Genomic DNA, 23,006 nt, shown 5'->3' with positions numbered 1-23,006 from the left:
AGACGTTCAAACTTATCACCAAGAGAGTCCTGCAGTAACTTTCCATCGCAGTGCATGGCACCAAATTAAGGTGGTTTTTCCTTTATTTTCTCCATTATGTTTTCTGCAATGTGCTGTCTGTTTGACATTCGCTTTCGACGCGTAGTTGAACGGGATACATCGAAGTCGTCAAGATTGCCACCGCTGCTTTTATTATAGCTGAAACTATCATTGTAGTTTGATTGTCGGACAACTTTAACCGATCGGCTGCTGTCGTTAACTCGTCACATTCCATAATTTTTCTGGGAACTTGAAGTGTAACAAATTCTTGAAACTCTATTTTTCAATAATGTGATCTGGCTCAAAATCCGGATCAATTTCCGTACAACCAACTTGTGCATCATCCTCGGACTCTTCAAAAAATTCATTTCCTTCTAGCTCTGCAGCTGCTCTTTTCTCTAGTCTTTCTGTTTCTTTTTCTTGTCGTTGATGCTGCTGTTCAATTCTGGTCAGAAACTGTAAAGCCTTTGCTTCAAAAATTTTATCCAGGCCATTCATACTAGACTTTCTTTCATTATTCTGATCAAGATAAAACGCAATGTCATCATCTTTGTGTTTCTAAGATAGAAGTCTAGATTTTCTTATGTCATCAATTGCATCTGGAGCACCAATGTTGAAAATCATATCAAGCTCTGAGATGAAGTTTTCTCGTTTGTTACCAGGGTCGGTGGCACGACTTTTATTTTTTTTTAAACTGATCCATTCATTCCATAATCCAAAAACATCAAACATACAGTTTTGTCTTACTTTGGTTTTGATGCGAGCCATGTGCCAAAAATCTGCAACACTGTCTGCAACGATGTAAGAAATTTCTTCATTCTTAACACTGTTACCAACGCTATCAGGATCATGTCTCAGATATAAAACATACTTCATCAGCTGTCTGCGTGTAGGTAACTTTGCTCCTGTAATTGATGAACATGGCTGACCAATCAACCAAAAATTTGTACTAGTTCTAGTGGTAGGTTTTGAAGATGACGGAGTTGCGGGAACACTCGAAGGTAATGGCGAAGACGGTATAATTTGGTTTGTCACTTTTAATTCTTTTCCACTCTAGTCAACCCTTTCTATTTTTTCTAAACAAAAATGCAAAATTGTATGTACCCAATCATAGCATGCAGGTAAAATAAATAACTATTATAACAAAAACATTATTTCCTATGTGTTTTAGAAAATGACATACAATTTGTTTGATTTGGATCAAATTTGGGTCAAAATTGGGTCAAAATTGTGTAAAATTAAAAAAAAATACTCACAATAACTTAAATAATCATCAACTTATCAATTGGCATCCATAACTTAATTAATCAATAACTTAAATTGATCAATTTCAACATTTTTTGACAGTTATACTAAAAATAAAATAGCGATTTTGTATATTTTTTGTTAAAATTTACTTAAAATAATCAAGAGCTTTGAGCAACCCCTAGAAGACTTTAAATAAATCTGTAAAAAATGTTTTTTTAATAAAGCATTGATAGTATAATGGGAAAAACTTCACTAGGCTATGTTCTGGGTTGTGTAATAATTTCTGGACAGCCCTAATATATATATATATATATATATATATATATATATATATATATATATATATATATACATATATACATATATATATATATATATATATATATATATATATATATATATATATGTGTATATATGTATATATGTATATATATATATATATATATATATATATATATATATATATATATATATATATATATATATATATATATATATATATATATATATATATATATATATATATATATGAAGACCTCAGTGAAAAAACCGGCGTTGTCACATTTAAAAAGTATTAAGAAAGTATTTATTGATCATTAATAAAAGTCGTTATTTAAAGCAAATGAAACTAAGCAACTTAAAAAAATTTATATTATAATTATTTTATTTAAAATTTATTCAAAACAAAACAGTTCGTAATTTTTTACACAAAAATTTTTTTTTCTTAGTAAATAAAGACATTTATTAATGATCAACAAATACTTTCTCAATACTTTTTAAATGTGACAACGCCGGTATTTCCACTGAGGTCTTTATATATATATACATACATATATATATATATATATATATATATATATATATATATATATATATATATATATATATATATATATATATATACATTATATATATATATACATTATATACATATATATTATAATTACATATATATATATATATATATATATATATATATATATATATATATATATATATATATATATATATATATATATATATCTTTATATATATATATATATATATATATATATATATATGTATATATATATATATATAAAGATATATATATATATATATATATATATTTATATATATATATATATATATATATATATATATATATATATACATATATATATATATATATATATATATATATGTATATATATATATATACATACATTAAAGTCTGGTTATAAATGAAGTCTAACATATAATTCTATAACAATATTAACTCCAAAACGGAACAGAGCCCGCAACATCATTTGGTTTAACACTCCATTTAGTAAAAACGTTAGCACCAAGGTGGGAAAATGCTTTTTGAAACTTATTGACAAACATTTTCCTAATTATAATAAAATGCATAAAATCTTTAACAGGAACACAGTCAAAGTTAGCTACAGTTGTATGCCAAGTGTAAAATCTATTATAAATTCGCACAACAAATACATTTTATGCAACAATACAAACCCTAATCAACAGGACTGTAACTGCTATAATAAAAATCTCTGTCCGTTGTTTAATAAATGTTTAACAAACAACATTGTATATCAAGCAACTGTTACAACAGATAATCTTGATTCATCTTCTAATGAAAAAACCTACATTTGGATAAGTGAGACTCCTTTTAAATTAAGATACGTTAGTTACGTTAAATCATTTAACATCTCTAAATACAAAAATGATACTGAACTCTCAAAACATGTATTGAAGTTAAAAGAAGCTAACTTAGTCCCTATAGTTAAGTGGAAAATTCTCAGGCAATGTAAAGCATATAATCCAACATCCAAATCTTGCAAATTATGTCTCACTAAAAAATATGAAATTCTATATTATAAAAATAGTAATTTATTGAATAAAAGGAGTGAGATTGTTTCTAAGTGTAAACATAGAAACAGATTCCTTCTCTCCCAATATGACACTGGCGATTAAAAAAGATGTTTTTCCATATTATTATTTAACTGAAAATTTGAGGTTTTTTATTTGGCCTGAGATGAGTATTTTTGATGACAATAAAGAAATTTTAACAATTGTGCTTTTTATCAATAGTTCAAAAAACATAATTATAAGCTGCTGTTATTGCCCACCATCTGGCCATATTGAAAGTTTTAATGCATTTTTGTGTAATGATATTTTAAAAAATAGCTTTAAGGAAAAGAAACTAAATTATGTAATTGGTGACGTAAATTTAAATTGTTTTGAACATCACGTTAATAACTACATTAAAAAGTTTTTCGATTACTTATTTGAACATGGCGCAGTTCCATTAATTAACAAGTCTACTAGAGTAACCTCAACTTCCGCTACCTTAATTGACAACATTATAACAACCGATATCTTTAATGAAATTCTTAAAAAAGGTTTAATAAAAAGTGACGTTTCCGACCACTTCTCTATTTTTTTCTCTATTAATGTTGACAACAAGTTAATACATCAACATAAAAAAGTCATTATCAAACGTTTTTTCACCAATGCAAAACTAGCATCGTTTAAGGATCAATTATCTTAAATAAATTGGAATCATGTAAACAGTTCATTTGAAGCTCATGAAGTATACGATACAATCTTTCAAACTTTTTATGAAATATATGATGTAAGTTCTCCAAAACGTGAATTTATTATAACCAATAAAAGTTTAAAGTCACCATGGGTCAATAAAGATTTTGGGAAATCCTCAAAAATAATGCAAGAACTGCATAAAAGTACTTAAAAAAACCAACACCAGAAAATAAAATTATTTATAAAAAGTATGCTAAAATGTTTAAAAGTCGAAGAAAAAAATTTAAAAAAAGATATTACAATGATTTACTAGGAAAATTTAAACATGATTCAAAATCCACATAGCAAATTATATGTCAAATTACACGAAATAGTAAATTAAAATTGTGCTCTATGCCTAACACTACAAAAGCTAATGGCGTATTTTTATATGAAGCCAAACAAGATAATTAAACAAATATTTCATGTCTGTTGGCCCTACTTTAGCTAAAAATATTCCAAATATGATTAATCCAATAAATGATTACGTGAATCCAATAATCTTTAGTTTAGATAAATTTGAAGTCCCTACTTCAGAATTTGAAAGTGCTTTTAAAATGCTTAAAACTAATAAAGCCGTTATTCCTGATGATGTAAATTGTAATATAGTCATAGATTCACACGATACCATAAAACATATTCTTTTTAAAGTTTTAAAATGTTCTATAAATCAAGGAATTTTCCCCGAATAATTGAAAATAGCCAAAATAACGCCTTTATTTAAAGGAGGTGAACCATCAAATATCAGTAATTATCGACCAATATCTATCCTCTCTGTTTTTTCAAAAATTTTAGAAATAATTTTGTTCGACCAAATATCTAATTATCTTGCTGTTAATAATATACTTTACATAAATCAGCTCGGTTTTAACAGAAATAACTCTACTTAACTTGTAATAATTCATCTTACTCGTATTATAACTGCTTTGTTCAAAAATTCAGAGTTTACTTTAAGCGTCTTTTTAGACCTATCTAAGGCTGTCGACACAATTGACCATGAAGTACTGTTTAAAAAACTTGAAAATTATGGTATCACCGGTAATGTTTTAAAACTGTCGACGGATCTTCCTCACAAGATTATCTAAATATAACCTGTAGAGTTCCACTGGGGTCTATACTAGGGCCCTTATTATTTCTAATTTATGTTAACGATCTCCATGAAGTCTCAAAATTAACAACTATAATGTTTGCTGATGATACAAACCTGTTCCAATCTAATAATAAAATCAATAAACTTTTTTATAATAGGAACATTGAACTAACAAAAATATCTGACTGGTTTAAATCAACTCTACTTTACATTTCTAATAAACTAGTTTATAAATCTAGAAATGATTTACTTATGTGTAACCCCAATTCTTAGAATCTGTTTTTGTTAAAATCATTTTCCCTAAAAAGTCTAATGTCATAGTAGACTGTGTTTATCGCCATCCTAACATGGATATTAATGAATTTATTGTTTCATATCTGGCTATTCTATTTGAAAAAGTTAATGTTGAAAAAAATAAAACTATCTTTATAATGGGGGATTTTAATATCGATCTTATAAAAGCAAGCTCAGATAATTCAATCTTGGAGTATTTGAACACCCATGCTTCAAATAACTTTCTTCCTTTCATATCTTTACCAACAAGAATTACCAATCACTCAAGTACTTTAATTGATAATATATTTTCTAATTCAACTTCTAAAGATATTTTTTTCGGCAATCTAACTAGTAGAATATCAAATCGTTTACCACAGTTTCTAATTTATTCATTTTTAAAAAAAGAATTATTAATTTTCGAAAAAGCAATATTATTCTTCGAAACTTCAAAAAATGAAATAGTTAAGAATTTAGGAATGATTACTTGGAAATAAACTGGGATAAAGTAATCAAAGTTTCCGATAGTAATACAAATAAATCATATGAAGATTTTTTCACTACCTTTAACTCTCTTCTAGACACACACGCACCGTTAAAAAAACTAAGTAACCGTGGCTTAACTCGAAGCCTTAAGCCATGGTTTACTTCAGCAATTTTAACCTCGATAAAAAAACGAAACAATATATAAAAGAAGTTTCTTAAAACAAAAAATCTTCATGACAAACTATTTCTTGAAAAATTTACAAAACCTATAGAAATTTACTTGTAACACTAATTCGAAGAAGCAAAAAAAACCACTTTTCTCACTACTTTACTACCAATAGCAATAGTTTGAGAGCAACGTGAAAGGTTATTAGAACTCTTTTGAATATACGTTTAAACGATATCTCATATACATCTTGTGAATCTTCAAGCAACACCATTATCAATAATCCAGTTAAAATCTCGGAAATTTTCAACCCTTTTTTATTTCAATCCCTGAAGAACTGCAAAAAAATATTCATTCATCTCATACTGACTTCCATAAATATTTAAAAATATCAAACCCTGACTCCCTTTTCATTAAACCTACTGAAAAAAATGAAATAATATCAGTTATTCTTTCTCTAAATGATGGCAAGGCTTCTGGTCTAAACAGCATTCCAACCTTTATTCTAAAGCTTCTTTTTAATAATATTTCCTCAGTACTTTCTAAACTATTTAATCTCTTATTCGCTACTGGTATATTCCCTAATATTTTAAAAACTGCACCGGTTAAAGCAATCCATAAAAAGAACTCAAAACTTACTATAACAAAACAATAACTATAGACCAATATCATTATTATCAAATATCAGCAAAATTCTAGAAAAATTAATGTATTCTCGTATCTACCACTTTCTTGATAATTCTAAGTGTCTCTACGGCCGTCAGTTAAGATTTCGTTTAAAGTACTCTACTTCCCATGCTTTTATTAGCATTACTGAAATGATTCGTGGTGCGATTGATAGTGGTTTTTTTGCCAGTGGCGTCTTTATTGACCTCCAAAAAGCATTTGATACAGTTGGCCATAAGATTTTAACTGAAAAATCACTATGGTATACGGGGTATTGCTAATGATTGGTTTTTATTCTATATTAACAATCGCACTCAGTTTGTCTCGATTAATGGATTTCAATCGACATGTAAAGTTATTAATTATGGTGTACCACGGGATTCTGTTCTAGGACCTTTACTTTTTTTTAATATATATTAATGATCTGCCTCACTCTATAAATAATTCGATTGTTCATCATTTTGCTGACGACACTAATCTTCTATGCATAAATAAATCACTTGCGCAGCTTTGTAAAAAAGTTTGTTCAGATCTCCATCATTCAAAAAAAATTTTATAAACCAGACCGGATATCCGATTTTACTCATTTTTACTTACCCTATTTTGCACGGTTAGCAGACGTTAACATAACTCCAAATTAGGTCGATTTTTTCGGCGGCCGTTAAGTTATTTATTCGAGTTAATTCAAAACAGCGAATAAGGAAACGTGATATTACGAGGAAACGTGATATTAAATCCAAGGATTAATAAAGCAAACAAAAACAAAGATAATGGATTTATCTATATATGGTGAAAATTTGAATCTCAGCAGTTCTGATGAAATAAGCTCTGATGATGAAAGCGTAAATATAAAAGGTAACGTAATATATAAACATTTTCAGTTTAATAAATGCAGAACTTATTACATTTATTTTATTTATAACAATGTTGTAAACAAAATAAATGTAATAAATAATTGTATAATTATTAATATATTTTTTAATTTAGAAGTCTATGAACAAAATTTGAGTATCATTGAAAATGATTATTTACCTACACATAATATTGTTTATGGTATGTTTTTAGTCACTGTTACCGTACAAAAACTGCTAGTAGAAAAATCAAATATGTCAATTTAAATTTCTAGCAGTTAACTGCTATATTGTATATTGACAGATTTGATTTTTTAACTAGTTAACTGCTAGAAAAACTAACTTAAAACTAGTTTTAAACTTCAGATAATAATTTTAAATCACAAACAATTGATTTAGTGTGCCTTTTTTTGTAAGAAATATTCAAAATAGTTGTTTTAGTCTATTTTCATATTCACTGAGAGTATGCTGATCAATTTGACTTTTAATTTTTATAGAAGGAAAAAAAAAATTAATTTATTATTGTAATTCGCATGAAGAAGCATTAAGCTGTGTGAAAAAATATGAGTTGGCTACTACAACAAGATTTGTTGTCTATAGTGTAACCAAGGACTTTGGATTAACAGGTAAACTATAGTTTATAGTGACCTAGTTTTAAAACAAATCATTTTGCATTACACAAATATTTGCAATCTAAAAGCAGTGATTTTGTGTCATGTTTTTTTGACTAACATAAAGTTTCTTGGCTTAAATATGAAAATAGTTTAATTAAATGCAAGATTAACTTTGTATCATAACTAAAAATATTAAAAATGATAACCATTTTCATTTTGTCATAATTTGTTTTTAATTTATTAAGTGTTTCCAAAAACCCTAAGGGTTCATTACGTTTTGAGTGGTTTTAATGAAATAAATTGCGTTGAATGAATATATGTCAAATTCAGCATTTTATATATTATATATCTATAATGCTGAATAAAATGCTTTATTATTATTATTATTATTATTATTATTATTATTATTATTATTATTATTATTATTGCATATATATGTATGTATATATATATATATATATATATATATATATATATATATATATATATATATATATATATATATATATATATATATATATATATATGTAATGTTTTGTTTTTTTAAGGTTGCGATAATATACTGTGTTTAATTTGTTTGTGTTGCTTTAAAATAATTTTTTAATAAATTAATTAGTCAAACTCCAAAAACCATAAATATTTTTTTTATAGAAATGATCACAAAAAATCACAATGTTCTATGGGAAGATTATGCCATTCAGTATTCAGGCATACCCCATATGGTTGTTGCTCACAAAATTTTAGATTGTCACCATGGTTTTGATAGGAATATTTCAGCGAAAAACAGTTATAGAAAAAATAAAAAAAATGCCAAGGTAATATTATCACATTTATCATACTCAATTAAAAACATTTGTTCTTGTTTCTCTAAAAAAACAAGATTAAAAGTTTTTAATTGAGTATGGATGAAAAAAACATTACCACTACTTTAAAACAAATAAACATAACATTTCAAAGGTGGTGCCTAATCCTTTTTTTTACAATTTTTAGTAAATTCTAGGAAATAAAAATCAACTTTTATCATTTGTTTCTTTTAGATAGATGATCACAGCTTTCAAAAAAGTTATGTGATTCTGCAAGATACAAAGAAGTTTATGTGTCCTGCAAAGATAGTTATGAGAGAAATATTACAATTTCCTGATTTCAAGGTTTGAGTAACTAAATTATAGGTAACATGCCTGTTATAATTTTATAATGTATGGTGTTATGACCTAAAGAAGCCCTGAATTAAATTTAAATGTCCCCAAAGGTTAGTGGAAAGATATATCTTTCTAAAAATGCACCTTTATTGAATTAGAATTAAGGTTTTAGGTGTCTCACCCGACTTCTTTGGCTAAAACCCTCTATAAACCCAGTTTTGTCCTTATTGTTTTTGTATCTGGTTTTATTTTTTTAATTTAGATACCTAAGCATTCAGCTTGGCACAAAAATAAAGCTTCAAAACTATTGAAAGAAAAATTAAGTCTCATGTTTAAATGAAGTACCTTATATTCGGACAATTGTTGTAGCTATTGATGATTTATCATGTCATGATAAACACCCTATTGGAAAAGTAAGAATAAAATTGTTTTATATAATTTGTACTTGCAAAAAAGTTAAAAACAGTCCTGCGGTTTGTTTATTAATTTACCATATTAAATATTATTTTAAATCAGGTAGAACTAATTTCTCAAATAATCGATCCTCATATTTCAAAAAAGATTGAAGAATATGTTATAGAAGGAATATACAACATAAGGGAAATAAAGCACCTCCTTCGTTTGACAATAAAAGATACTTTTGGAAATGAAAATCTTCCTCCTTCAAATAGCAGAAGATTCTATCCCAACACTGCAACCATAAGATCACATATAGTAAAAATTAAAAATAAGTTACGGTAAATCACAAATGTTGATTATTTCTTAGAATAAATTTTACATATGAAATGATTTGCTTTACTAGTTTAGATGTTTACTTGATTCATGTTCAAAGTAATCTTTAAAACTTTTATTTTATTAATGTTGTTGTTTCCTTTTATAAAGGTATTCCATGATTGACCAAGAATGCCTTTTGATAAAATGTGAAGAATGGAAAAAATGTGATCCATCTGTCAAAGTGTTTCTTAGACCAAACTGTAGTGGCGAAGATGGTGGTGATAAATGTTCGTTTTTATTTGTTTATCAGTCACAGTGGCAACAACACCTTCTCATGCGCTATGGAACTGAGATACTGCTACTTGATGCCACATACAGGACTACCAGATATTCTCTTCCTCTGTTCTTTTTAAATGTAAAAACTAATTTTGACTACCAAATAGTAGCCAGTTTTGTCATTGAAAGTGAAACAAAACAAGCCATCACAGAAGCGCTTAACACAATAAAAGATTGGAACCCATCTTTTCAACCTTCCTTTTGCATGACTGACTATTGTACTGAAGAAATGGATTCATTAGAAGCTGTTTTTCCAGGTATAAATAAAGTTTATAATAATTTTCATTTGTTAGTGAATATTATGGCAGTTTAAATATACATTTGAAAGCAAATTAAATTGGTATACATTAAAATAATGTAAAGCATTTAATAGAATATTTTGAATTGTTTTTTGTTGTCTTTTTTAAGTTCACTAGAAACTCTTTTTTTTTTCATTGTGTAACTCATCTGAATTTGGTTTTTCTTTAACTTATTTTAAAATATAGAGAATTATTTTTAGGTTGCCGTGTTCTTATATGTGATTTCCATAGAGAGCAAGCATGGCATCGCTGGATTGCCAAAAAAACAAACAACTGCTCAGAATTTAAAGATCCAATAATTTCAATGCTACGAAATATTGCATGGGCACAAAATGAAAAGATGGCAGATGCAGCTATAGTTAAGTTAAAATGTTCCAACTTTTGGTTAGACAACAAATTTCATAAATTTAAGAAATATATTACTAATTATTGGTTACAAATTAAAGAAGTGAGTATATTTAACATTATAATTATTACCTCAAATTTAACATTACTTAACATTTTTTGCTATACATAACCCAAGGATTGCAAATTTAAAGCATTAATTTATGGTTAAAACAATTTTAATTTATACTCGTGTCAATGTAAATCTGCAAAAGTGTTATTATTTTTTTCTAGAAGTGGATATGGGGGTATCGTCAGGATCGATTTTTAATAAACCTTAATACCAACAATGGAATTGAAAGGCAACATGAATCTTTTAAGTATTCGTATCTCCAAAGACATAAAAATTCATCAATTACTGGAATGCTTACTCTTTTAATAGAAGAGTTTTTTGCAGATAAATTTGAGAAGTAAGTATATTAAAAAGTTTTATTGTAGCTTGATTAAAAGCAGTTTATTACATTTAATAGTTCTTTTGTAAATTATTCCAAATACTTACTATCTAAATTTTTCTTTCATAAATTTGGCTTCATTTTTAAAATAGTATATTTTTCTATTATTGAAGAAATTATGAAGTGATATATATATATATATATATATATATATATATATATATATATATATATATATATATATATATATATATATATTTATATATATTTTTATATTTTTATATATATATATTAGTTTATTTGTTTATACTTATTATTTTTAAGATATTCAGAATCTAATTACAAAATGGATTGTCGATTTAAACAATACAGTTCTAATGTACCTGAATACTTGATAAATAGACCACACCATTTTATTAAACATTGTTTAGAGAAGCAAAATTTGGCTAACAACACTGATCTAACTAAAGTGCAAATGAAAGATCCTGGAGTATTTGTAGTCAATAGCTTTTCTGTTGCAAACAAAAATTACCTTGTTCACTTTGGTGATGAGAAGAACATGCCAAAATGTTCATGTAATGATTGGTTTAGATCTTCTTATCTATGCAAACACTTTTTTGTAATTTTTAGAAAGTATCCACTAACATGGGGATGGGAGTCTATATCGTCTTTATATAGAAGTTCTCCATTTTTAAATATTGACACATTCACCAATGATTTTGTGTTAAGTAAATCAAATATATTCAAGTGTAATCATGTGAATCATATTAGTTTCAACTTAATTAATAACACTGTTTGCAGTACAACTACAATAAATCCATACCAAGATAGTACAAGAAAAAGAAACTCTACTGCCTCTGAAGTCCGCGAAATGTTAACAACCATAAAAAATTTAACATTTGATTTTGATGAATCATCAGAAGAACTATCTGATCTACATGAAACACTTTCAAATGTACTTAAAAAGCTTTATCAAGCAAGAAAAAAAGAGAAAGGTCTACCATTAAGTTCAGGTTATGGTATGCATGATTATGTACACAAAAAACAAAAAAATATAGTTGATTTACCTGTTGTTAAAAAAAAATTGTATTCAAATCGTGTGGGTGAAAAAAAAGATAAGTTAATGGTAGCCTCTGTAATAAAAATTGAAAGTAACTCTCATGAAGCACCAGTACAGGAATCAATTATCACTGAAGATCAAATAACTGGTGAAGAAACATTTCAAACAAATTCTCTAACAAATGATTATTTAGGAAAATCACTTTTATTTGAAAGAAATTATTCTTTGCTTTCACAAGAAGATTTTGAAGACATTTCAAAAAATCGAATGTTATCTGATACAGTTATCAAATGTTTCCAAGATATGTTAAAGAAAGCTAACCCATATGCAAATGGACTTCAAGATCCCATATTGGGACAATTATTAAAGTTTGATGTTCTTGGTTCTTTACCATTTGTACAAATTATATATAATGGGGATTACCATTGGCTTGCCATCAGTACATATGGTTGTACATATGGTGAAATAAATGTGCTTGATAGTAACTTTCATGGAGGTTTAAGCCTTGAAACACAAAAACAAATATGTACCCTTTTAAAGTACAAAAAAGATGAGATAACTGTAAAAGTGCTCTCAGTACAGCAACAAGATGGTGGTATTGATTGTGGTTTGTTTTCAATAGCGTTTATTGAATTTATTTTATCACAAAACAGGTATCCAATAGAAGATATTTGGTTTGATCAAAGAAAGTTAAGAAATCATGCCCTTTCCTGTTTAATAAATAATTTAATAACTCCTTTTCCACTTACAAATAATGCAAGCTGTAGATGCTCTCCAAAGGAATTTAAATTAAAACTGTACTGTTCTTGCAGGATGATTTGGATTCCATCAGATAGAACAATATGTGGAAGGTTTTGTATTACATTTTTTATGTTTGTTATGGAGTTTCCATATAATGCCTGACTGTTTTGGTTGTGGCTGTGGGTTTGTGTAATTTACTTAACTCAGAGGTGTAGACTGGATTTTTAGATGTTTGAGTTGTGGCACTTATTGTGCAAACTTTAAACTTTAGTATGTTCATGCTTATGTCAAATAAGAATGTTTTGCAAAGAATTGTGGTGATTGGAGCTTGGTAACAAAAAACCCCTAATTTTTGGGCCCACCTTGCCCTCAATGTTTGAGCAATGAGTCAGTAAAATATTTTCTTTACTAATTTTATCTAAATTTATATTCTATATAAATATAGATTCTATACAAATATATTCTATATATATAAATTCTATATATATAAATATTCTATATATATAAATATATTTTATATATATAAATATATTCTATATATAAATTCTATATAAATATTTTCTATATAAATATAATGCATATAATAAGTATATAAATTTATATTTATGTTTTTGTTTCCAAGTTCCAATCACCACAAAAATTCTTTGCAAAACATTCTCCTTTCATTTTGTATATTCATTCAAGCATGGATATACAAAAGTTTGGAGTGTTAGTGTCACAGCTGATACCTCTGACACTCCAGTAGACACCTCTGTATCTATATATATATATATATGTATATATATATATATATATATATATATATATATATATATGTATATTTATATATATATATATATATATATATATATATATATATATATATATATATATATATATATATATATATATATATATATATATATATATATATATATATATATATATATATATATATATATATATATATATATAGAAAGAGAGAGAGAGATTAAGGCCCTGTGAATCGGCATTTTTAGTTTCGAATCAAAGCGAGTCTTGATCATGCGCGGAGTGTTGCTACATCGACTATCTTATAGCAAGGGAGTGCTGCTACATCGACTGACAAATAGCCTGACTCGCAAGGGAGTGCTGCTACATCGACTAACAAATAGCCTGACTCGCAAGGGAGTGCTGCTACATCGACTGACAAATAGCCTGACCCGCAAGGGAGTGCTGCTACATCGACTGAGGGTTTGGTTGGGGCAGGCAGTCTATCATTATTAAAAAAAAAAAATTCCGGTCTTGCATTTTAATTTTTACTTTTTGTCAACAAAATATGGAAAAAACTTTCGGACAACATCTAAGGGTTCTATATATATATGTATATATATATATATATATATATATATATATATATATATATATATATATATATATATATATATATATATATATATATATATATATATATATATATATATGCTTATTAAAAAGGCTCATTCTTATTTGTAGGCAAATGGCTCAATGTTCTACTTGTAACCATTGGTTTCATAAGGAATGCGAAAAAATTAACGATATTTCTTTTGAAAACAAAGATAAATATTGGAAATGTCAAGATTGCTACAACTTGGTAAGAAACTAATAATTTGTTATATAAATTGTTAATAGCTGCTGACTATTTATTAATAGCTAATGCAATTAGCCTTATATATAAGTAAAGGAAAATCAAAATGAAAGGTTAGTTTACCCAGACACAAAAATTTGTAATTTATTAAAAACCTGTAGATCTCAATTTTTTATTCCTTCTAAATATTTTCCAGAACAGAAATTTTTTGTGTTACAATAACTACTTGCTATTGTATATCTCAGAAACTAGAGCTAATAATTAAATAAAAGCTAATAAAATTTTTTTATGAATAGGGGCGCCAAACAGGGTTGCTGTTCCAGGCAGCGTGACAGCTATTGTCGCCCTGTTAGAAGCCTTCCTTTATAAATTTAAATGTATTTAATTATTGTTTTCATAATTATTAATATCTGTTTTATTTTAGACTTCAATCATACACTAATCTTAATTCTTCATTGAAACCTTAAAAAACTGCAAAATCACGAAAATCTTTCCCAAACGAAATAATAAAGTATGGCAGACAGTGCAATAGAATAAACAATCCCTCAAAAAAACGGTTATTTTCATAGCCACATATATTTAAAGACATTATTCTATCTGAACGTTATGTGTTGGTTACAGAGTAACTGAAGCATTTTGAGTTTTTTATGTAAATAATTTTTTCATTATAATGCAAATCTATATGATACTCTTCTAAATGTGAAGATACCTAATGAGAATGTATATATTATAATATTTGTTTTAAATGCAAGCTCTCCTTTGCATAAAGAAGATTCGTTGACCAGATTAGGAAAAAGTTACAGCTACTGATTAGTTAATAATAAAACTATAAAAAACAAAATGGTAAATTTCTTTTAATCAACGAAACCTTTATGACTTTTTTCTGTTGTCTTTATCTGTCTAATATCTCTTTATATTTAACAATATTATTTCATTTTAGTGTGGATACCGTTGAGAAACAGTTTATTGGATACTTTTGCAAAATGGTTTTAATTTAGTAATTTTCATGATTTGAAATTTACTCTATTGATCATTTACTAACTGTTTAGGAAAGAAAACCAAATTCTAAGGTAAGAATAATTTTGTTTATTGTTAACATTTAAAAATGGTTACCATAATAAAATATGCAAGATTAAAATTTTTAGCTAAGAGTAAAAGAAAACAATCCTGATGATCTTTAACTCAAACCCATTCCCTTTTCATTCTATGGTAAGATAAAAGCAATTAGTTTTTGTTTCTTTTTTTGTGTATATTTTTCAGCACAATACAATTTTATCGTTTGGTATATACCATGTTTTTTTTTTTGTTTTTTTTTTGTTAACATATTTGCTTCCAACGAGGCTGCAAGCAACCACTAATTAAAGTTGGAAGTTACTGGAAGAGAAAAGATGAAGATTGTAGAGCAAGATAACGATTGACAGATGACTTAAAGGATTGCAAGTTATATGAATCAGGGAAGCAAGATGAAGGAAGCGAATTCTAAAGAACTGATGTTCGAGGTAAAAAACTAGACGAATAAGAGTTTTTGGAGTACTTAGGAATAGTCACAGAAAAAGGATATGACTTAATTGAATGATGAGTAACACGAGAATGAATTTTAGTAGATAGCACAAGAGATGCTAGCTCTTAGTTGAACCTGCTTTGCAAGAGCAGATCTAACTATGTTTACAAGGTTTTTTTGCACCTTGTCTAAAAGAGAAAGGGCATCATTAGAAGATCCGCCCCAGATATGGCAACAGTATTCCATACAAGGCCAGATTTATAGAGATAGAGAATAGAATCCAAAGTAAGAAAGTGTCGAGCTCGATAAAGAGATTCAACCTTAGCAGATGCTAATTTTGCAACAGATTTGATATATGGTTTCCAAGAAAGATCGAAAGTGAGAGTTAATCCTTGAAGATGAAGAGTGGATGACTCATCGAGTTCATCACCGTTCATAAATATAGGAAGATCTAAATTATTGCGTTAACAATTGGCTGATTTAAAATCGAATTTTATCTATATTGAAGTTCACCAGCCACTGTAAGCCCTATGCTGTAGCAGAAGTGAGATCCTTTTTAAGCTCATGTGAGATTGAAAATTTTATACTTGGCATTAACCGCCTTTAGGTTTGGCAAATTTTATAATAATATTTAATTTTTTTTCCAAAATATTTAGTGCTTTGTTTCCCATTCCATAAATTGAAAATATTTAAACATATTTTTCAGTAAAGGCCAAAAGACAAGAGGTGGTTGCATCTCTTTAAACAGATTTAGCAATACCAGAAATAAAAAATATTAGCTGTGTTAAGAGTACAACTTTCAATAAAAAAAAAATTTTTAAAGATCCAGGATATATAAGAAACCCTTCAGTTGCAACAAAAAAAACTTATCACTAACATCAAACCCCACAACAGACATACCTAATCAGGATCATGAGAGAGATGACCCAGGAGCTCATGTCATGTTTTACTGGTAAAAAAACTGTATTGTTCTACATAATGAAAAACATAATTTTGCAGATTTCTTTTGACAAGAACATAAATTTCTTGTCAAAAGAATTCTGCAAACCTAGGTCATCAGACCTTAGTCCTCTGGATAACTCTATATCGGCTAATTTTAAGTAAAGGCTTGTAAATGCCAACACATCAACATTGACAAATATACAAAATATATTATTTCAATATTCAAAAACTTTAATTTTCACACAGTATCTATGAAATGCTAAGATAATTACTACTAGGAAATCAATTTTTCACAAATATACAGTTAATTTTTGGCACAAAAATTGGACCAATATTTCATTTTTTCACTTTGTATGATATTTAATGCATAAAGCATTATTCTGGAAATTTCCAGAAGAAAGAAAGCTTTTATGGGTGGTATCACAATCAAAATGTGCATATAATAATATAGAGATGATGGATTCATAAACAACAACGCAAAAATGTTTTGTTTTTTTGTAACCCCCAGATTTTGACTATTGCTATGAAAACATCAAATGTTTTAAGTGACCCACATTTGTGAAGTTCTTAGATTTAACACCACATTTATTATTAATAAAATTTTCAATTTTTATGTAACAAGTCACATGGTAATTCATTTTGTGGTTTAAGCTAAATACAATATTATACAGAAAATTGCATGGCTTTCAACAAGATTTTGCGAGGCTGCTAAAAGGATCTGTGCTTTAAGATCACTGATTTTGCTTATTTGGTTAGTCAGGAGATTTTTGCTTTGAAGGAGACAGACATTGCTTAATCTAATGTTAATCTTTCAATGAGATTACAATAGCCATAAGGCTGCCCATGAGTTTTAGATCTAATTTTTATTTTTACAAAATTTATTTAGATCTAGATTAGTCACATCTTGTCCCTGATTATATCTGTTCTGAATTTACCTCCAGGCTAAATTCAGAGCAAATAAAGTGATATAGATTTGTTGATTCTTTAAATTTGAAATGTAGTTGCTTCTTCTAAACATTTCTTCTTTGTACAATAGGCAAACAGTTTTTCTGCTAACTGTCATCATTTTTTGTTTGTATTGGCATTTTTTTAATTTTGTTTGATTTGGCAAATAAATAAGTATTTTTAGTCCATCACAAAAAAGAACTTTCAACTGTAACAAGTAAATAGCAAAGAATGTTGTCAGTGCTTTCCCAGAAAAAAGTAAACAAAACTTTTTTCTAGCCATTTTAATTGAAAAGAATTTTAAAAAAATACAAAATAGTTTTACAAAAAAGCTGTCATTCTGATTTATAAGAATGGGTTAAAATATCTTGAGGTACTGTAAAATACCTTTTTGGTTAACTCTTTTAAAATTTATGAGCTTTGATCTATAAAATAAACAAAAATTTCTATAAAAACGTCTGTGAAATAAGCTAAAACTAATTTTTTGAAAAATTTGAGCAAATACCTTTTGCCTTTGTAGATATTTGAAATGATTACTAACTTAAAGCAAGTTATAAAGGGCATAAAAATATTAGTTCTTGTATTCTTGTCTAGAGAGTGTTGTCTTCTTGATAAGAAGCCAACACTCTCTGATTGCTTGAGCTTGAAGAGGATCTTACTGCTGCTACATCATGGGGCACTCAGTGGCTGGTAAACCTTAACTCAGATAAAACTCAAATTTTTTTCAGCTAATCATTATCACAATCATCTAGATCTTCTTATATTTATGAACCGTAATGTACTTGATAAGTCATCTACCCTCTATCTTGTAGGATTAACTTTATCTACCCTTTATTTTGTAGGATTAACTATTATTTCCAATCTTTCTTGGAAACCGTATCTCATATCAATTGCAAAATCTATCCTTGTTTGGAATAATGTTGCCATATCTGGGGCAGACCTTCCAATGACGCCCTTTTTCTTTTAGACAAGGTGCAAAAACGCATTGTAAACATAGTTGGACCTGCTCTTGCAGCCAATCTTCAACCATTATTACATAGTCATAATGTTGTCTCTATCTATTTTCTATAAATACTATAATGGGCACTGCTTTAAAGAGCTAGCGTCTCTTTTGCCATCTACTAAAATTCATTCTCGTGTTATTCGTCATTCAATTAAGTCTCATCCTTTTACTGTGACTTCATCAAATCATCATTCAATTTGCTCATCATCTTGTTTTCCTGATTAGTATTATTTGCAATCTTTTACGTCATCTGTTAATTATTATCTTGCTCTATAAACTTCATCTTTTTTTTCCCATAACTTCCAACTCTAATAGTGGTTGCTTGCAGCCTTGTTGGAAGTGATGATGTTAAAAAACGTTTTATAGAGATTTAAAAAGTTATATTATTTTTAATTGAATATTTAGAGATGCTAAAGGTGAACATTCTTTAACATAGCAATTTTCCGTTTGTTTATTTTTTTAATTTTTTTCTGATTCACTCCTAACAAGGCTGCAAGCAAATACTATTAATTTGGGAGTTACTAGAGAAAAAAAGAATACAGTTATAGAACATGGAAACGGTTAACAGAAGACTTGAAAAGTTGTAGGTTGTATGAGAAAGGAAAACATGAAGATGGGAGAGAGTTTCAAATAGTTAAAGTACGGGGAAAAAAACTAGACAAATAAAAGTTTTTAGAGAATGAAGGGAAGATATAGTAAACAAATAAGACTTTGCTGAATGATGAATCAAACGATAAACAAGATCTAAATAGGAATAGGCCCCTAGATTATTTGAAAAAAAAATAGCTTCTTTAAAAAATGCACATTTTTAATGTATCATGTTTTAATATTTTATGCCTAATGTTTAAATGTAAAGAAAATTTTTCACCTTGTTTGTTTAAATCTTTAATATTATATTTTATGTTAATCCTCTTCATCTGATACATTATTATCTCCAACTATAATTCTAACAATAACTAAATTTAATAGTACTATCTAATGGTATGGTTATAAAAAATAAATTAAAAGTAATTATCTTTTTTTTTTCGAAATATGTTTCAACATTCAGTTAACATAATAAAACTATTTGAATTATAAAAATCTAGTAATGTTTCAATAACTTTTAGTAACAGTAGAGAAAATTGCATTCATTTTTTTAAGATTTCAATAACTTTTTAATGATGAAGACTTTATAAGATGTTAATTCAGAAACATTTTAAAATAAAAAAAGTATTACCTTAAAATGTTATTGATTTCGTAAATCTGTCTCTTTTAACTTGTAGATTTTTATAAATGACCAGTTAGTTTATGATTTAAAAGATAAACATCTGACAGAGGTTTAACTATTAAAATCATATCTAAAAGTGCAATGTAAAACTAAATGTAAGGTTGCTTAGCTCCAAATCACTAAAAAAAAAAAAGGATTTTAACATATTAGTTTTCAATTTTCAAAACATAACAACTTTCCTTTACAATAGTTATAAAATAACATGCCTAATATTTATAAGCATTATTTTACATTAAAAATAACATTTGTTGCCTCTGTTAAAATGTAGTAGCCTCATTAAAATAAACTAAAACTTATTTCCAGAGAAACTTGAGTAAATACCTATTAATTTGGTTTCTAAATATTTGAACTAATTACTCACATTAAGTAAGTTGCAGATCTCATCTGAAAAATTGAAAAACTGTATTATTCTTGAATACCATATTTTGATATTTAGTGATGCTAAAGGTAGATCTCCTAATAAAGCAATTTTTTATATCTCTTGCTAATTGAGATATAACTATTATTGAATAGCTATGTACAAATTGCTAAATAAGATACTAAGTCGTTTATTTTAATTATCTAGACTTAGTATCATATTTAGCAATTTGTACATAGCTATAATTTATGCAGTCATTGAGTTTGGTGATTGCAAGAAATATTTAGGGATTATTATTGATTACCAACCTATCTTTACTGAACATATAAAACATATCTCCAATAAAATTGCAAGTAAAACTGGATGTCTTGGTAGAATAAGCAAATATTTAACTCAATGGACTAAAAAGATAATCTTTCTAACTATAATTGCTCCCCACTATGAATATTGTGCTTCTATTTTTCTTGATAAAAACAATAATAACTAAAACATCTTAAAAAAACTACAAAACTAAGCAATGAGAATCATATTAAAATGTGACTGGCCAACTCACAAAACAGAAATGTTAAAATTGCTTGGTTGAATCAGTGAAAAAAATTAAATAATTTTTAAATCACTATGTTCAATTCACAATGTTACATCAACTTAAAATGATATTTTTAAACAGTTCTATTTAAAAGATTGTGAGTTACATCAACATAACACTAGACAAGCTAGTTATTTTCATAGTAGTAGCCAAAGTAATAGAGCAGGGCAGAAGTTATCGTTTGTGTGTGGTTCGAAACTATACCATGAAACAGCTTGTAGATTTGTTCAACTGGACTTTTTTTAAAAATTCAAAAAACTACTCCAAACATTAAACATTATTTCAAAGAAAATAAATAATATATATATATATATATATATATATATATATATATATATATATATATATATATATATATATATATATATATATATATATATCGAGTCGAGCCACCTTCGTTTAACTTAATGACGAGCCAAACTGTATAATAGAAACTTGTTAATACGGCAAAATAAAAAATATACGGTAAGCGAAAAAATCGACCTAATTTGGAGTTATGTTAACGTCTGCTAACCATTTTGCACATACTTTTGTTCACGTTTTCTGCTGAAAACTAATTGCAATTTTATTTACAAAACTGCTGCAACTTTTTCTTGCCATTAACTTGGTTTAAGAGGCAGCCATTGCTTCTGTGCAATTACGTACGAATAAGTAACGATGTAGCATTCAGGTTGCAGCAAGTTTGAAAATAATATATTATAGGGCTATAAGGTTATAGGATTGGATAGAATGGGATATAGGATAACTTGGTATCCAGAAAATGATAAAGATGGTGCATACTCATAATTTTTGAACACGTGTGAAAGCTTAGCTTCTTAAATGCGAATATTTTTCGAATTAGTGTTTTTGCTCTTACAGGCTGAAAAAAGAAGAGGTTTTTGTGTGGTGCTATTTCTTTTTATTATTTTAGCTTGATATTAGTATTCTTTTTGCGGTAGTTATAAGTTTTAAAAATAATTTAAAAAAGTACTTTTTATTGATAACGTAAAAACGCTTTTATAAAAAGTTGAATGAATATAAAAATTTGTTATACGGTTGTTAAAAAGCAACAAGTTATTATACGCATGCGCATTAAGTTTTTCAAAAAATAAGATTTTGAAGATGGCTAAGGTCTTTAGCGTCGAAAACACTTATTTAATAACAATCATATGTAGTGGAGAAAGTAGAATTAGTCTCACCATATACTGAATCGATATTTTGTAAATCTGTATGTAAGTTTATGAGGTGTATCTTTAATATCCACCCACATTTAATTATTGTTTCAAACAACGACTTTGTATATTATAATATAGCATAATGAAATTGCGGTACATTTATTAAAACCATAAAATGTATAATACTTGAACATTGTGATAACAATGTAAAATAGCCTCATCAATATTTATTTTAAGTTTACTTGTATATTTTAATCTTGTGATACGCATTTGTGACTAAACGAATGAAGAACTAGCAGTAATCATAGCATACAAAGATACAGGCTTATCTAATAAGGAAATTGCAAAGAAAATTAAAAGATCTCCAAATATGGTTAATAATGATATCAAGATTGGCGTTAATTATGAAGCTTATAAGGGAAGTGGTGGCAAACGTAAAATTGATAATCGTACCAAACGAGTTATTGTACGTCGTGCTGCTGCCCAGCACATGACTGCATTTCAAATTCGTACTGACTTATAATTAACTGCATCTGCTCAACGTGTGAGACAAGTCTTACATGAAGATCCAAACACAGTTCGGTAAAAGCGTAAACTAAAAGCAA

The 23,006-nt window shown here is 27.3% G+C and overlaps 1 protein-coding gene across 1 annotated transcript; it reads left to right on the top strand.

The window, feature by feature from the left end:
• The first annotated feature begins 7,846 nt into the window (after nt 1–7,846).
• Nucleotides 7,847–22,924, top strand: LOC100199509 (uncharacterized). The gene is made up of 12 exons (XM_065797051.1): nt 7,847–8,007; nt 8,647–8,810; nt 9,033–9,143; nt 9,397–9,547; nt 9,651–9,720; nt 9,811–9,871; nt 10,017–10,441; nt 10,684–10,931; nt 11,102–11,277; nt 11,584–13,170; nt 14,534–14,651; nt 22,739–22,924. Exons 7-12 carry the CDS (start codon nt 10,024–10,026, stop codon nt 22,922–22,924), a joined length of 2,733 nt encoding a protein of 910 aa, XP_065653123.1. The 5' UTR covers nt 7,847–8,007; nt 8,647–8,810; nt 9,033–9,143; nt 9,397–9,547; nt 9,651–9,720; nt 9,811–9,871; nt 10,017–10,023.
• The last annotated feature ends 82 nt before the right edge of the window (nt 22,925–23,006 follow it).

The sequence above is a fragment of the Hydra vulgaris genome, chromosome 05, assembly GCF_038396675.1.
Source record: "Hydra vulgaris chromosome 05, alternate assembly HydraT2T_AEP".
NCBI lineage: Eukaryota > Metazoa > Cnidaria > Hydrozoa > Anthoathecata > Hydridae > Hydra > Hydra vulgaris.
This window is presented reverse-complemented; position numbering and strand designations above follow the sequence as displayed.